This window comes from Artibeus jamaicensis, unplaced genomic scaffold (assembly GCF_021234435.1).
Source record: "Artibeus jamaicensis isolate MK-2021 breed Jamaican fruit bat unplaced genomic scaffold, CSHL_Jam_final scaffold_474, whole genome shotgun sequence".
Lineage (NCBI taxonomy): Eukaryota > Metazoa > Chordata > Mammalia > Chiroptera > Phyllostomidae > Artibeus > Artibeus jamaicensis.
In genome coordinates, this window is record NW_026522046.1 from 30,624,036 (window position 1) to 30,637,485 (window position 13,450).

Genomic DNA, 13,450 nt, shown 5'->3' on the forward strand with positions numbered 1-13,450 from the left:
AGGCCATTGGGTTTTGTCTCATTTACGCTCGTGTTTCCTTCTCTGGTCACAGGTTTCTTTTCAGGGCATCCTGCTGGGATTGCTGAACACAGAGCTGACTAAGCACTTTGCTTCTGATGGGTACTTCCACTTAGATCTGGCATCAGGAGTTCTAATGGGAACCACTACCACTGCCCATGGATATTATATCACTGAAAATTGCCTACTGTTCCAAGGCGAAGTGTGAGAGAATTTTTCTTTATTTTCATCTTGTAATATATGAGGTTTTGGGGTAATGTGTGTGTGTGAGGAAAATGTTGCTCACAAAGCTAGGCTGCTTATGCCTGATGTTGTATAAAGATTCTAAAGGAACGATGCTTCTTGATTTAGGTAACTTAAATCATGTATTAGATGTATGACTTTGAAGAAGTGATTAAACTTCCTAGGCCTTGATTTCTTCATCTGCAACCTTCGTGAGGTTTGGTGAGAGTTGAATGAGTTAAATTATATAATGTGCTAGAGTAACTGTGCCAGGAACATTGCAAAGACTACCTAAGTGTTTTCTATCACTATCATTTGTGGTCACCATTTAGGATGAGATTTGGTGCCTGAAACTTGGCCAGTCTTATTTCTTTCCCTCTAAAATGCTCATGTATAGAGTATTTCCATTGGAGTCCACAATAAATTGAGATCAAAGCACTTGACTCAATACTAGTAAGCCTGAATTAGAAAATAGGCTTCAAATCAAGACTGACTGGTAGTTTCCCTACTAATTTGAATGTACAAATCTAATCAGAGATCTGACTACCGGGAAACCTAGGTCTTTTTCATATTGTTATAGGGACACAATGAAAAATCTTTCACATGGTGGTAGGTAGGTTTAAGAAAAGATATATTTATTTTAATGTAAGTGTATATGTCTTATATTCTGACATATTTCATATTTATAGTCAATAGCTCTCATTCCTAAGTGACTGATTGAATTCTGATGACACCTGCCAGAAGTGTGGTGGTAGAAAGCAGCAAGAATTAACTATGCTGGCTCAAAGTTACCATCTTAGCAGGGTTGATAAAACCCAGAAACAAACTTGCAGTGGATTTAGCATGAGAAAGCAAAGGACAACTTCAGGGTAAACTCAACAGCTTGAGAAAAGAGTTCCAGAACAGAAACCACATTTCTCATGCATAAACTGCTCATGTCTTTAACTGACCTCTGAGTTGTGGATGTCTGGATAGAGTCTAAGCAGCACAGTAAAAGGTAAACCAAGTGAATGAAGATTGCAGAATCTGGAGTTTGAATTCAGCCATGAAACAAAATATTAGCACTCTTCAATGGAACATAAAAAATACAGTCTCCACAATATATTATTTATAATCTCTAGAATACAATCCAAATTGATTACACATGAAGAAATAGGAAATAATGACCCACAAGAGAAAAGGAAATTATGACCCTTAAGAGAAAAGGCAATCCATGAAAGCCAACTTTGAAATGACCTAGATTTGGAACAGAGTGTAAACATCTATTGAAACTGCTGAAAGGTATAGAGGAAAACATAAGGGACAGGCCAATGGCAGCTGGTACATATTTGTGCATAGACACTTTATATAAAGTAGCACCACTTGTAAAAGTGGTGATGACAGAAAATAGTTTGACCATGCACACTCACAAGGCATATTGAATTCAAATTTCTTCTGCAGGACACTCATTCATAATGAACAACCATTTAAGACATTTTAGACATTAGAGTTGTCTTGGATTTAAACAACTATACTATATGGTATATAGTATATGCTATACCATATACTATATGGTAAAAATAATATGTTTTATAAAAATGGTGCTTAAAAGAACTTTGAAGCCCCAGAGGTAGACAGATTGACTTCCAGATTTGGGGAGGAGAAGATATAAAAGAATGATTTAAGAAGGAGAGATAGCTGTGGTAGATCTTAAAAAACACTTAATTTTTTCACATGTGTGCATGATACAGTGGGGGTGAGCATCCAGGTACACGCTCTGAAGAGATTTCTGAATATAATGAAAAAAGTAGCAGTCTTTGACTGGAGGATGTAGTTTGTGACAACAATGGCAAGACATAATGTGTGAAGAATAAGAGGGTTTAGATGGCAAAATGCTGGACCAGATAGTTTAGACATGATTCTGAATATACTAAGGAGCCAATTAAAATACAAGGCACAAACACCCAGTTTTATTTCCTCTGAATACAACAAGCTCCAAAAGGATTTCCATTATTTATAGTTTGTGATTCTTGTGATTACCTAGTACAAAATGCAAAGGGAATAGCTCTTATAATTTTAGTGCAGGTCTGTTTAGTCTGTTAAGGATTCAGTTACCACATGATAGATTTGAGCAAGAAAAAAATGAAGAAACTGCTATGAAATTACTTAACATTTTAGTTACAAGGTATATGTAAGAGTTAATGGTTTTACGAAATAGTTCACTGTACTATTGGAAAGAGTCTAATCCTGCTACTGTTTGGGGTGCAGGTGGGCAAGTTTAATTTCATCTTTACAAATTAAAGCTCATGCATAAATGACAAATTACAATGAAATTGTATGTTAAGATTGCAGAAATAAGCAATCTTAGGGAAATACTTTAGGGAAAGAATCTTTAGGGAAATACTTCTTCCCTAAAGCCTTTTTTATGGCCTTTTCTGATGAGGAAATTCAGAAGATTCTGTTTTCAGTTTATTGCCAGACAGTTACAAAATCACACTGAAATTTTGAAGTATTAATAACAAAGGCAAGGCATAAAAAAATCTGAAAAGCCTGATTCTAGGTTAGAAAATACATCTTTTGTGAGCATTTTTTTTTCATAACTTTTCAGTTGCTTGAAGTGTCAAAGCATTAACTGGGAATGTTTTGGGTTTTCAGATGTAATAGAATACAATAGTATCACAGTGTCTTAGAACAAGAAGGACAATGCAGTTTTATGCCTCTGCACTCATAATGTTTATTTTTCTCCTTGGTATTACTCACCCCCTGTAACTACTGACATCAAGGAAGAGAATGTTGACTTATGGCATAGATACATTTTATTGCATATGGTAAGTGAATTATTATTTAAAAAGTTAATGTAGCAATATTTTTCCCTAAATTTGTTTTGTGGTGTGAAATGGTGTCTAACCCTCCTGACATAATCTATATTGATATGCACAGTAATATTCCTTGTATTCTACAGTTTCTCAGAGTGTGTTTTGTTTAGCATGTTTCCTCCAATGGTCTTCGGCAATGTCCTATGGAAAGAAGGCTCTCTCCAGATGGGAGTGACTGTAAGATAAAGTTGTCCTTGTAAATTTTCCCAAGGCTTACAGATTAATAGGAGAGTGGGAGATAAACTGTGATTTTCTCTCCAAAAAGGAATGTTACCTAACAAATTCCTGTGTTGACATTTCCTTTTATTTGCTGGTTTTATGATATTAATATACTTTAAAGCTTACTATTTAATCAAGAGCAGCCAGGCTAATAAACTTTAATATCATGGCATGCAGTGACGATCAAAGTGTGATAATTAGATGCCAGATGGCACAATCATCACACAGTAGACTCACTTTTGTGTTGTTTGTCTTGCTTTGAGTTTCATGATAGGCATTTTGTGTTCAATAACTCTAGGGTTTTGCAACTTTTCTTGGTATCTCTACTTACATCTGAATTCCCTTACAGTCAAGTTCAAACATTTCCCTTTGTTAAAATCTCTACTTAATATGATTATTTATACTATAAACTATACAACCTGAAAGGACTGATAAATTAAAAGTTGACCCAATTCATGATCACTATCAGGAATATATAGACATCCTTGAACTTGTTATATTGCTTTCTTGCTCATTATTGCTACTATTTACTTTAAATTTTCTTAAGAGCACAACTTCTAACAACAATATTTAATAATGTATATATAATTTGCTATACAATTATCACATAAAGTTATGATAGTATGAATAAGAATAACAAAGAATGTTGCCCAAACAATTTCTTTTTACAGTCCGACCAGTGACTAAATGTAGATAACTTGCTGCTTTATTCATCTCCTATTCTTCTTGCACTGATTGAGGTATTATTACACCTAGCATTTTGGATTTACATGCCCAAACATTCATGCTAGTGCAACTTCTTTCAGTTTGTATGTGAACAAAGACATTTCTCTCATCCTCTTCTTAGTATGTACTGTGAGGACACCGTGTCTTTAAATCAGGGGCAGATCTGTGACCCTCTCTGATTTACAACTGAGTTAACCCAACTCTCACTGGCCTACAGCTGCTTGTGTAACACATTCCGTCCCACAGGCCTTTGTTTTCTTCTGCTGAATGAAGACATCAGTCCATTAGCTCATTTTCTAAAGCATGGAAGGGATTTGAAGTGGTGCCTCAGTCTATTTACCAACATCTCCCTGAAGTGATCTCCCACAAGGAAGTAGAAGACAGGGTTGATGACGCTGTTCAGAAAGGCCAATGGCCGAGTCACGATGTATAAGCAGTTGACGATGGCTTCAGTGCACGGGGGCTTCCTCCAGTCCCACAGGCGGGAAGCAATCCTCACATTCCGCATGATGTGGTAGGGAGTGAAAAGCACAGAGAAGATCACAACTGCCAATATAATTAAGTTGAGAGGCTTTTCCAAGGGCGCAGTGGTGACCTGCTGCTTGATCCTCTGCTTTAGGAAGACAGCAATCTTGAAATAAAAGAAGCACATCACGAAAAGAGGAAAGAGGAATCCCGAGAAGGTCAGACACATGCTGTAAATGAAGCTGTATTTGGGGTTCCCAGAACTTGCATAATCATTGCATCTGGTGCTAGTGTCATTGGAAACAGTTTTTATAAAAAGAAGCATCGGCACAAGCTCTAAGGTCACTAAAACCCAAATGGCCAAAGAGATTAAAACAGCAAATTCTTTCTTCTGCAGAAGGTGTCCTCGGAAGGGGTGTTTCATGAGTAGATAGCGATCGATGCTGATGAAAGTGAGGAAAAGAATGCTGCTGTACAGGTTGGCATGAAGTACGTAGCGATTGCTAATGCACATCACATCTCCATATGTCCATTTTCCCTGGGCATAACTGTTCATCAGCATGGGGAGGGTGCACAAGAAAGCCAAGTCAGAGATAGAGAGGTTAAAGAGATAGACGTTACTGCTATTCCAGTTCTTCAGGCAGAAGAGGTAGCCAAAAACTACAGTGCTATTCCCAAGGACTCCCACAATGAACTCAACACCATAAAAAATGGAAAGGTAGTACTTTTCCAGGGCAACCTCCGCTGCCAGCCACTTTTCACAAGACACATTCTTTGCCTGAAAAAGAGAGAAAATACACGGATGAAATCCTAGTCTATGACTGAAGACATAACTGTATTTAACACAATACAATTTTAAAATAACACTTAAAAGTTCAACTACATGGAGAGTGGTTTACATTAGTAAGGAGTATATATGTATACATACATATATATAAAAATATTTCAAAAAATTTATTAATACCTTTGAACTCTGTGCTAGGCAGTGGGGATAACAGCACTGAGTTAAATTTTCTTCTTAATTTTTTAAAAGATTGAATTTTTCTTATTTTTAGAGAGAGGGAAAGATGCAAAGGACAGATAAAGAGAGGGAGAGAAACATCAATGTGTGGTTGCCTCTCACACACCCCCTGCTGGGGACCTGGCCCGAAACCCAGACATGTGCCTCGATTGGGAACCAAACTGGTAACCCTATGTAAACAAAATTTCTAATCTCAAATAATTTATCATGTCTTAAGAAGAATCAGGAAATTAAAAAAAAGTAAGTGAAAGCCATACAAGGTGGGGCAAAAGTAGGTTTAGGTTGATAGTTGTTCATGTGGAAAATAATTAATAAATAATAAGAATGAACTCTGGGTTTCAGGTACTCACAACTGCAAACCTACTTTTGTCCCATCCTGGATAATGATACAGAGTGTTCTAAACATGAAGTGGAAACACACATAGAGGATATGAAAAACTGCAAAAAAGCCAATGGAAAATGCAGTGAAGTAAGTTAAGAGGAAAGTCTCCAGGACCTACCACGTTCCCTAGGAGAGTGTGGTTGTCTGACAAATTCTGCTGAGTTAAATAGGATTGGCCCATTACCTAGAAGAAGAAACAAGGATTGTTATAGCTCCAGTCTTGATCGTTTACTGGCTTTTGCTTTGCTTCGATGTCGTTAAGGAATTTTGCTTATTTTATTAAATTTGTGAAATGCAACTCCAACTTTGGAATATGATTTTTTTGCAATGTAAAATATAGAGCTGAAGATCTTAGTGATAATAACAGCAGCAAGTCCTTACTGAAAGCTTATAGTTCACCAGGCACTGTGCTCACTACCTTCCAAGGACTATCTCATTTAGTGACGAGGTGGGGACTGTTATTATTTCCATTTTACATGTGAAGTCACCTAGACTTGGAAAACTAGGCATCTTCCTCAGGTCATGCATCTAGTGAAAGACCTCCATTGTAGCATCTTCTGAATAAGGGTCATGAAAATAAGCACTCTGATTCATTCAGACTTCAGACATCTTGCTCACCTACCATGCTTTCTCTTGTAATAAGGTCAGACTGTGGTTGGGTGGAGTACTTAAAAAACTTGAATTTATCAAAAATGTACTGGAATGCCATCTTCAAATATTGACTCCTACTTATGTCTAGTAGGACAAAAGCAAGATTGAATATAAAATTTTCCAAAAACCTCTGGGTTAAATAGGATTCTGAGTGTTGGTTATTATAGTCAAATGATTCTTTCAATACAGTCTTTTGGTAAATAGAGCAAAATAAGATCAAATAGACCTGAACTGCTTTTCTGGGAAACATGCAAACAATGAGCAGAATTCCTTATCATGAAGGCATCTGGAAAACATGTCTACTTTTGTCAAATTTAATGGACTGATGTTTGATCTATTCCTGTAAAAGATTGCTTGCCATTTGAAAGTGTTTTGCTTGTGAAAATAACTCATGGAATTGTACATATGACAAATTCAATATTTGATGTTGTTTTTTTTCATCACTCTTTAAAACATCTTAAATTCCTCTGAGCCTCTCCTCAAGTCAGCCCATGGCAACCTGACACTAAGTCCGACCCTAGACAAAGCTGGACAGGAGCCTCTTCAGGCAGCAGACACGTGGATGCTGTGAGAAACTGAGCAGATTAGCTCTACTCCATCTTGGAGCCTCCCTGATTCTACTGCTCTCACATCTCTGACAGTTTGTTACATTTCTCAAGGTCATATCTTTTCCAATTTCTCAAACCTCCTTCACCTACTCAGCATTAGCAGATACTTTTGTCTTTGAGCTCCTGGGGCCAGAGCCCGTTCTGGAAGTGTCCACTCTGGTTCCTGCCTCTGTACTGTCCCTCACTCCTTCCTTTCTGGGAGGACAGTGAACGTCTATTCATCTGGGCTTACTCAGACCCACTGCATTCCCAGATTTTCAAGACTGCTGTGTTATCTGAAGTCCCTCTTTCCTGTCTCTTCAGCCTTCTTCTCCAGCTCTGCTACCTCCTTTCTTTCAGAATATAAATATTCCTTGTCTTGTCTTAAAAATAAGGAGCAGATACAAACAACTCCCCCTGGTTTCAAATGCTTCTCTCATTGTCATGGCTTGATTTACAGAGAGAGCTGTCTTCACAAATAGTTTTGATACCTTGGCACCTCATTGTCTTTATTCCAAATTGAATTCTAAACTCCCCACTCAACCAAAATAGCCTCTACTTTGCTCAACCCACTTGTCATTTTTCACCAGTCTTTTCTCTTGACTTATCTGCTGTTTTTTTTTTTAATACCAGGGCTCCTGGAAACACTCTCTTCCTTCACCTTCTATGAAATGACAATTTCTTAGTTTTCCTTCTTTTTGTCTAGTTGTTCTTTGCAGGCTCTTTTGTGGCCTAAGCTTTCTTGGCCTAATTGTTAAATGTGGAACTTCTCAAGGCTCAGTACTAACCTTCTTTTTCTAGACTCTTCATGAACAGTCCCATCTACTTTCTAGTTTTATTGATCATCCATATATTAACAAGTCTCAAATTTATATCCCAGCCTGGACCTGTATTATAAGTTTTATTGTTTATACTTACTGCCACTGATAGATTTCTCATAGGTGCTTGTGCCTCCAAAAGTCTTGTACTAAACTCTCCACTTCCCCTCCTGATTCTGCTTGGCCTCCTCCTAACTCCATCAATGGCCGTACTAACGCAGTTTGCTGTAGATAATGTGTACCTGTGTTTTGTGTGCATTATACTCAGGATTATTATACCCATTATTATGCCCATAGTATGTAATCATTAATCCCATGTATATTGTTCATCCTTATTTTTCCCTCAAAAATTTGGACCAAAAAGTGCACATTATACACAGCAAAATATGGTATATAGCCAGGTTGTTTTATCTCAGAAATATAAGAGTGTCCTTGAAGTCATCTATAGCTTACCTTCAATTACAAGTAATTGGAGGTAAGCTATAGGTGACTCATTGACCATAATGTCTGGATATTTCTCAAAGCCATTTCTGTTGCTCCACTACTCCATCACCCTTCTAGTCCAGGCCACCATCAGTCATCTCTGTCTTGGACTATCCCATATCTTCCTACGGTCTCCACACATCTCTGTCTCCCTGCAACATGACAGCTAAACTATCTTTAAAACTACTATTGAAATTCTGATCATATTACTATCCTTACTGAAAATGCTTAACTGGCTTTCCACTATGTAGGGAATGAACTGCCAAATCTTTAGTGGGGACCTGACGGCCAGCATGATCTGGCCCCTGAATGCCATTTCAGCCTCACCTGGCATTACTCTCCTTGCTTGTCTTCCTTCCTGTTTTTTGAAGGTGCAGAGAACTTCCCTCATAGTCACTATGCTGAATCTCTTTTCACTGACATTCCGCCCTGTGGTTCTTGCTTCATCACATATTGTATCTTATATCTACACTTCTTTCAGATATCAGCTTAAGTGTGGGTTTCCCAAGATTAGCTCTCTGACCCTCCAGTCTAAGTTAGGTCTCCATATTTCATGTTCCCATTTTACACCGAGCTTCTCAGAATATCTCTCAACTTTATCTTACTCATAGTTTATCTCCTATATCTGGCACAGTGACTTCCAGCTAGTACATGTTTGCTGAGTAGAGAAATAAATATAAAGACTTAACTGTTTAAAAAATACTTTTATAAATATTTTCTCTATGAGCAGATAAGTAGTAAGTCCACTGAATTAAACCAATTGCTCTATTTCACTATAAAAGCAGACAATGCATGCAGTATGACTAATACTAAAAAAAAATGGTAATCAATTTAGTGGTAGATGTGTTTTAGACACATATTTGTAGAAAGAAAAAATTAATATATATTTTCTAGGATAATTTTTTAAAACTAAGGATATTTAAAGACACAGGAATTTGTATCTGAAATTACTGAACATAAGAAAGTCTATGATATGTACCAAAGTATTCATAGTGTTATCCCCTTAGTGATAAGATTATAGATCATTTTTATTGTGCTTTTCCCTTCTGATTTATCTAGGCTCTTTGCTTTCCCCAGATCAGCATATATTTGGTAATATTAAAAATTAAAAATTCTTATATATATAATAAAAACTTTATACTTTTTGACAAGTTCTTTAAACATAATAAGCTTTATTATTTTAGACCAATGGTAACTTTCACTATTATTTTCACGGTTCCCAGCGGCTTTCCCTGCCAGCACTTCCAGCTACACCGTCCTTCTTTCTTTCTAAGGCGTGGCAGTCTCTTGCTGTCCCCCTTTTTCCCAGAGTGTTCTGGGCTCTAATTCTTGTTTGCCCGAACTTTAAACGTTATAGTTTTTCAAAGCTCAGTTCTGGGCAATGTTGTTATTTTGGAAATACTCAAAAAGCTGGTGTGCACACTCAAATGAGTATTATGACAATAGAAAATTTCCTTACGCCACAAAATTTGTTTTATTCTTTCATTTCCTCTTTTTCTAGCTATAACTCTCATTTTTTTTGCCTAGTTCGTTCTTCAACGTGCTTTACTAACTTCTGTGATTAGCTTATGTGCAGCAGAAAGGAGGTACTGCTATGAAAGAAAAATACAGCTTTGAGGACTGTCACTAGAAGGCAGATTACCAGCAGTTAGCACTTAGGCAAGTTCTGGGCCGTGGTGCAGCCATGCAGGATTCTGCTTTGAGACTGGAGACTTGGCAGATAGTAAGGATAGACAGTACCAGGACTAAAATGAGTAAAATGAATGATTAGTCACTCTGGTCCTGCTTGTCAGAGGGGTTACTTCACTTTTTAAAAAAAACATTTTGTTCATGGGCCTGTGAGCCAAAAGACCGAGGTTCAATTCCCCGTCAGGGCACACACCTGGGTTGCAGGCCTGTTCCCAGCAGGGGATGCACCAGAAGCAACCATACATTGGTATTTCTCTCCTTCTCTCCTTCCCTTCCCTTCTAAAGATAAATAAAAGAAATTTAAAAAAATAAAAAAATAAAAAAACATTTTGTTATGTAAACTCATTCAAAAAATGCTGATAAGAGAAATAAAAAATTGTCTGTAAACCTATAAACCAACCCCTTCTAATATCTGAACAACCTCCTGCTGTTTAATATTTATTTTCACTTACTTTTATACAACTATGATGCTTTTAAATGTTTTGATAGATTTAATTTAAAATATCATTATTTACTCCTTAACATTAATAAATTGTGGTCTTATAAATATTTACAAACCAATTAGACATCACCAGGAGACATGATTTCCAGGTTATAGATTCCAAGGTGGGTGCTATTTGTAGTTCAGTGTGTTTTCCGTGTGGCCGTCTCAATTCTACAAATTGATGAAATAAGCTAATCCTTTACGCAAATTCTCATGAAAAAGTAATATTCTTTCTTCCACTTTTTGGTGGTTGGATTTTTAATTTTTAGGAAAGAGATTGTAATAAATGGGTTATATATGATTTTAATCAATTATTTTAACAGGTTTTTGATTTTTGTAGATGTTGGCAATTAAAGTGAAATCTTAATTATATATTCAAAAATATACCTACTCCTGTGAGAAATTATTAAACTACAAGCAATAGTCAATTTACTCACATAAGCAGATCAGTTCTAAATTTTAACTTGATAATACTGTTTGTCTATTTCTCTTTGTTTACATTCAGCCTCTTAAAAAGTACGTTTTTAAAACTTAAAAACATATTTGGTAGTTTACTAGCTTTTACACTTTTTTCTTGTAATCATCACAATAAAGAACATTTATGAAATATTAATTCATAATATTAATTATAAAAATTAATGAATAAAACATGTAATTCAAATGTACACAGTAATGAGTATTTTTTAGCAAATTGCTTTTCTCATTAACAAACCATTTGAATAAAGACTATATTCACACTGAAAAGATATAATAATTTAATATTGATCGCTTGATATTTCATGTATTGCAGAAATTATACCAGAAGTCAAAATATTAAAATGTTATATTAAGATAGCAAATTGTGTTTCTGTGAATTTCTTAAAAATATCTCACCAGTTATAAAATGTTTTGGAAGGTATAATAGTGATGGTTTCTGCAATCTTCCATTTTTCCTTAATGAACTATATTCTTGAGTAATGCAATTTTTTACAAACATAATTGCTAAATTTAAGTTTTAAAATTTTCTGTAGCACGTTATTTTCTAAACATGAAAATATTATATGTGACAGTTGTTTTATTTGATTTAGAAACCAAATAAATATTTATTTTTTAAATAGTTATATTTATTTTAGTAAATTTGATTACTTTTTTGTTGAAATCTAAGTTACTGACATAAGCAAATATAATCAACCTCTTTAAATAAAAGAAATTTAGTCCTTGCCAATTAAAACAAAACATTACATTTGTTAAAAGTGACTTTAAAGGAAAAAAAGAACTATGACTCCCTTTTAGTTTCTTTTGCTGTCCTACAGGTACATAGGAACAACAGTTCAGACAGTTCATTTAAACATTACTTTAAGCCTTAATTAAACACAAGCCACTTGTAAAGAAACCCCTGACAAACAGGAGGTTTGTTACTACTTCATATACCTGGCAATATGAATTGCATGATAACTTACTGTTCTGTCGGAAGGTCCTGATCCCCTAACAGAAATCCTTTGCCAGCAACTTGATGCAGCTTCTGACCCAGCGCAGCACCTCTGGACATGACTAGTGCAGTCTGATTTGCATATCATGCCGCCAAGATTAACAATTCAAAAGTCGAGGGTTAATTTATTCAGTCAAACCTCGAAGTCAAATTCATGTAGGGGAACTTCCTGTGAAGTCAAGACACAAAACAAATTGCTCACTTCACAAATAGATTTTTAAAAGACTGCTGTTGAAATTTTTAAATCCACTATCAAAACAACAGAAAAGCATTAAAAATTTTTTATGTTCCTTTGTATATTTAAAAGTTAGTACTGTATATGTTGGATATACAATTATTTCTGCTTTTTTGTTTTTTAAATTGAGCATTTTTGGTGAATTCTCTTGGGTATAAAGCAACTGAATAGCTGTTATCAATAAGTTTTGACAGAGCTATATAAGTCAAATTTTGGAGGCAAAGCTGAATACGCATTTTGTTAGTGTACTAGAAAAAGGGATACTAGAACTGTGAGTATTTCCCATTTTATTTTCTGTGATTAAAATCAAGAGACATAAAAAAGATAGATCAGGTGGATCAGGATTAGAGAAAGAAGTGGTATTTAAGTAAGATAACCTTACCACACGGCAATTCACACATTACAGTCAATGTTCTGCATAGCAACTGAACGCACATTACCAAAATTTCAGACAAGAAACACACCTGGCTTTTCTGAGGATTACATTAGATGTATACTCAAGTAAACACTCGATCTGCTTGATATGAATGAAGTATGGGATGCATGCTATGTCCCTAACTGTGCAGGCAGCAGTAATTAAATATGAATGCGGTAAGTTGAGCATTGAGTTAGCAAAGACAGGCAGAAGCCCAAAGAGGAATTCTATAAACGATCCAAGCTTGGTCTAGGAAGCTAGCAATAAAAATGGAGTGAACTGTTTGGCTTTAAGACAAGCAATGGAAGTAAAACATGAGGGCTGGGTAGTAGGTTAATGTGTAGTATGAGAAAGACCTGATCAGAAATACTTCCCAAGTTTTTGGCTTCAGCAAGTAACAGAGCAGGTACCAATAATCAAGATAGAAAGAATTTGGTTATGAAAGAGTCTGCAATGAATTCCAGATCTCCAAATGTTCCAACCCCTTTGTAACTCCATTATACTTTAATTTAGAGTTACTCTAATAATATACCCTTTGTGTATTTTATTATACTTGAAAAAAGTCAGATTTATCTTATAGTTACATAACTGAAAATATAGATTTTACATCTTAGTGGCCTTGTGTGTGTAGGACAGCTTTGGGCATTAATAAAAAAGTATGCATTATTTATACACCAGGGTAACCCTCTTCAGTCTATCTGTTCTATGGAAG

General features: G+C 35.7%; 1 protein-coding gene across 1 annotated transcript; it reads right to left on the minus strand.

Moving 5' to 3' along the window:
* Window positions 1–1,826: 1,826 nt before the first annotated feature.
* On the minus strand, window positions 1,827–12,176 carry SUCNR1 (succinate receptor 1). Its single transcript, XM_037141129.2, has 3 exons — window positions 12,060–12,176; window positions 6,027–6,092; window positions 1,827–5,283 (listed from the first exon to the last, which is right to left on the minus strand). Exons 1-3 carry the CDS (start codon window positions 12,174–12,176, stop codon window positions 4,330–4,332), a joined length of 1,137 nt encoding a protein of 378 aa, XP_036997024.2. The 3' UTR covers window positions 1,827–4,329.
* Between the last annotated feature and the right edge of the window lie 1,274 nt (window positions 12,177–13,450).